Genomic DNA, 3,885 nt, shown 5'->3' on the forward strand with positions numbered 1-3,885 from the left:
GGCTCTGCGAGATACTCGCAGTAGCCAATGAAATAATTCGTAGAGCATGATATCTGAAGATAAAGTTAAGGAAGCCTTAAATGTAAGGCCTGGCTATGAATACTGGCATTAATCCCAGCATTGATGTAGGAAATTTAAGCACGCTAAGCAATGCTGCAAAAAGTTTGGATCTTCAAGGAATCAGCTTGAGTATTCTACATATAATTACAACAAAATTATTTTCAGATCTGTATCCAACTTAGATATTTTCGCAAAATATTGTTCTTTCCGTATGACATCACTTATTACATACCTGGATTTGCAGTGCAACTGCACAGTCGTGGATACAAGGTAAGACAGAGAAAAATGTATACGTAACCGCATCCACACAATAGCCTCTCATGATACTTACGTATGCGTTTTTTTCTGCATCACGTCCACGACTATGTCAGTTACATCTCAGTCTCTGTCACTGTAGCCTTCTTACTTGGCAAAATTTTGCACGTTAATCTCGCGCAATCCGCGGTGGTTTTGTCCGCGATAAAAAAAAAGCGACCGCGCAGCTGAGCATAGCTGGTATTTCCGGAAAGCCTTGGGGGCATCGATTTCGCACAGGTAGATCCGCACGCATGATCGATTCCGCGCGCGAACATAGGCCAGATGGAGTGAATAGACGGCGACGAATTTGTCGATGCATGCGAAGATCCCGTGACGCAATATTCCGCGCCGTTGGTTTCCGATACCGATGTAAATGATCTGGCGTTACGTAAAGCACCTCGCCAGCCGCATTGAAGTATAGATGCGAGATAACCTGATCGCGTCGATAGCTCGACACGAAATATTGGATTTGCCCTTCCCGTTTCATTGCGAGGCGACGAGGTTTTAAAGCGACTGATGGCTACTCGATATTCCAACTGTTTATAGAGCTCTCAATAATGAAAGACGCTCTGAAATAACGGAGAATAATGATGAAGACGCGAAAATGTCGACAGCATGCTTATCAATAATGTAAAGGTATTATCGCCGCGCATATGAAATTTATGGAAAAGAGTTCTCGGTGCTTTTATATATATCACGTCTTGTTTGCGTAAAATGTACATTTCTCGATAAAATGTTCAGAGCTTAATTTCAACAGTCGCAGAAGCAAGAAAATGTTAAAAATATTTAATCGCTAAATTCTCGGCTTCGCTTATTTTCGGCGACCTAATCGGCGATCTAATATGTATACATTCCAACGGTTTAAAGGTACACAAGTGAATTGAGAGGAGATATGTCGTTCGACCGATACGATTAAAAGATACGTGATTTATACAGCCCCATAAGGAATGTTGTAACGTAACGAGCGCAGTTAACGGCTCGCGGGCTAAGAATTCAGACCCAGCACGAGGATCGACGCGGGAATTGCCGGTTGCATGCAGGACGATAGCGAGGGACGCAACTTACGATCATTGCACTTTATTATGTACTAATTCTCGAGATTTCTGACGATATCTGACGTGGACTATCCTTCTATTGTCGAAAAGATCTTTTTACCGGACGTTTTGCTCGATTTCACATCGACGCGTCCCTGAATAAGGATGAGAGGAGGAAAGTGTATGAGATCGAGACGCGCCGTCAACAGAACGTGACTCGTCGTCCAAGACCGACAATGGAGCTTCTCAATCCGATAAAAGCGTTCCTGGCTGTCGTGTTGATTCGCATCGATCCGAGTGATGGCAATGGTGATTTGTCAACGGTGAGTGGATCGTCAAAAATACAAACGGATCGTCTTCAGTTCCGTTATTGAAAGCTGGATTACGTTTTTGTCATCAATAGGGTGTTACTTATAATAATTGAATTGTACCTTAATCAGGATTTTATTCAGTATTACTACGCTAAAGGCGACTTTGCCGTAGAGCTACTAAGCGAACTAAGCGAACATTTCAACCTTACTAGTGCAAAGACCTCAGTGAGGGGATCGCGATAAATACTCTCCTTAGGCTAAATTGAAACAAGCGATTTTTTCTGCGAGGTTCATTGCGAGGGCCTTACGCGCGTAAGGGTCTCACGCCAGGGCACAATAGCCACTTTCCATCCTGAAACCTCGTTAGTTTTAGAGCCGCCTCTGGTCATAGCTTCTTGTAAGCGATCAGTTAACCGTCACTTTAAACGACTCCTTCTTGGAATCGATTCTATTAAGTTATTACACTGTTGCTATTGCCATGCTGCACTGCATTGTGATTTTATGTTAAAATGGCTCATGATGCTACCCTTTCAAAAAAATTAAACTGAAAAAGCGGATAATATCAAGTCACATGATCAAATGTTTTAATTTATTATAACTCTACTCTCTGAATCTTTTAGAGTAAAATCTTACTTCCAAAGACTGAAAGTGGAGGCAATCTTAAAAAAAGAATGAAAATATTTTTTTACTCTTAAACAAGAATGGCAATTTCATTCTTTAAGAGTGAGATTTCATTCTTTTGGAACAAGATTTCACTCTTTTGGAAAGTCACTCCAAGAAATAAAACCAGTGCCTCGTACCAAAAAAGTGAGATATTCCATTCCTTTGAAGTGAATCTCAGTCCAAAACAATGAAATCTTACTCTAAAAGAATGAAAATCTGCCACTGTCGTTCAAGACTAAAAAATTTTCTCTCTTTTTTCAAGACCGGCTCAATTTTCACTCCAAAAGATTTAGAGAGTACGTAATATCGGGGAATTAATAATATATTTCTAATATTATATGAAGTTAATTTTTAACCTTACACTATTGTTATCGCGCTTACAATCCGTTTGCCGATATCATCATCTTTTATGGACGGAATATTGCTCTCGAAAATAAGGTCCCCTCGATTATCCCATCCAAGGTTTTTGTTAAAATCTAATTCAAGACGGCACCTGCACTTAATACGAAACGTTATACGGGATCGCGACTTCATTTCACCTGTAATAGAATCCGAAGCGCGTACTACACGTCGACTTACGAGCGCATCCGAGCCAGGTATTTCTTACAACGTCGCCGCCGTCATCGTCGTTTGCCAGCTGCAATTTCGTGCATGTTCGAAATTGCGCGATCGACCATACGAAGCGAGTAGAGTACAAGCAATCGGATGTTGGAAGAAAAATGCGATTGAATTCTGGATGCTGCGTCTCGCCGCGCCGCACCGGCAATACAATGTCATTAAACGATCCCCGGCGGGCGGTCGTTCCCGTAAGCGAGACGAAATGAAAAAGGCAAATGGATGCACCGTGCGCCCATTATTACTATTGGCATACGGGATATAGCCTCGGTCGTGCAGCATGGTCAAGGGTAATAGTTATTTCCCGCGCCGCGCTGTCGTGGCTCTCTCGTTCTCCATGGCAAGCCATGAGATAAATCGGCCACGGTCTCGCATAATCGCGGCGAATCTCCCCGCGAGTCGAGGACGCGATCGATCTCTCTTCCTCTCGATTTGGATTAAGCCACCCGGTGCTGCAGCAGGTTGCGGCTCATTTGAATATTATGTGGAACAAACTTCTGGACCGACTTCTGGACCGACTTCTGATCCGTGAACGTTGCTCCTTCTAAGGAGCAAGGAATAGCGTTTCACTCGCGAAGAATCGCGTCGATGCTCTAGATGTGCAAGCTACAAGATAATTCATATGCAAACTTAATGTTCGCACACTTAGCGTTTTATAAAAATTTTTGCTGACTTTACGTTACGCGTCGACTTGTGGGAAATGTTAAAGAAATATCATATTAAACTTATACATGAATCTGACATAATAGCGAAATATTTTTCGGCTTCCTTGCTTCTTTTATATACAAAAACCTTTGATAGGATTTTCAAGTAGATTTTGTTGTAAAACTCATTTCCTCTTGAGCTTAAACGAGAAACGAATAATGCGAGGTTTTATTAAAGATGAGATTTATGAGATCTGTATG

The 3,885-nt window shown here is 41.9% G+C and overlaps 1 protein-coding gene across 4 annotated transcripts in view; it reads left to right on the forward strand.

The window, feature by feature from the left end:
* LOC108754238 (protocadherin-15) overlaps nucleotides 1–3,885 on the forward strand; it is a 136,654-nt gene that overhangs the window by 119,015 nt on the left and 13,754 nt on the right. Inside the window, exons 1-2 of one of the 4 annotated variants that reach the window (XM_018496417.1) lie at nucleotides 181–993; nucleotides 1,225–1,714. The exons of 2 other annotated variants lie outside the window; for them this stretch is intronic. In XM_018496417.1, coding sequence (XP_018351919.1) covers nucleotides 1,628–1,714 — 87 coding nt within the window. In that variant the 5' untranslated portion in view covers nucleotides 181–993; nucleotides 1,225–1,627. Of the gene's footprint in view, nucleotides 1–180; nucleotides 994–1,224; nucleotides 1,715–3,885 lie in introns of those variants that run through there. One more of the 4 variants, XM_018496418.1, reaches the window with a different exon arrangement.

This window comes from Trachymyrmex septentrionalis, unplaced genomic scaffold (assembly GCF_001594115.1).
Source record: "Trachymyrmex septentrionalis isolate Tsep2-gDNA-1 unplaced genomic scaffold, Tsep1.0 scaffold78, whole genome shotgun sequence".
Lineage (NCBI taxonomy): Eukaryota > Metazoa > Arthropoda > Insecta > Hymenoptera > Formicidae > Trachymyrmex > Trachymyrmex septentrionalis.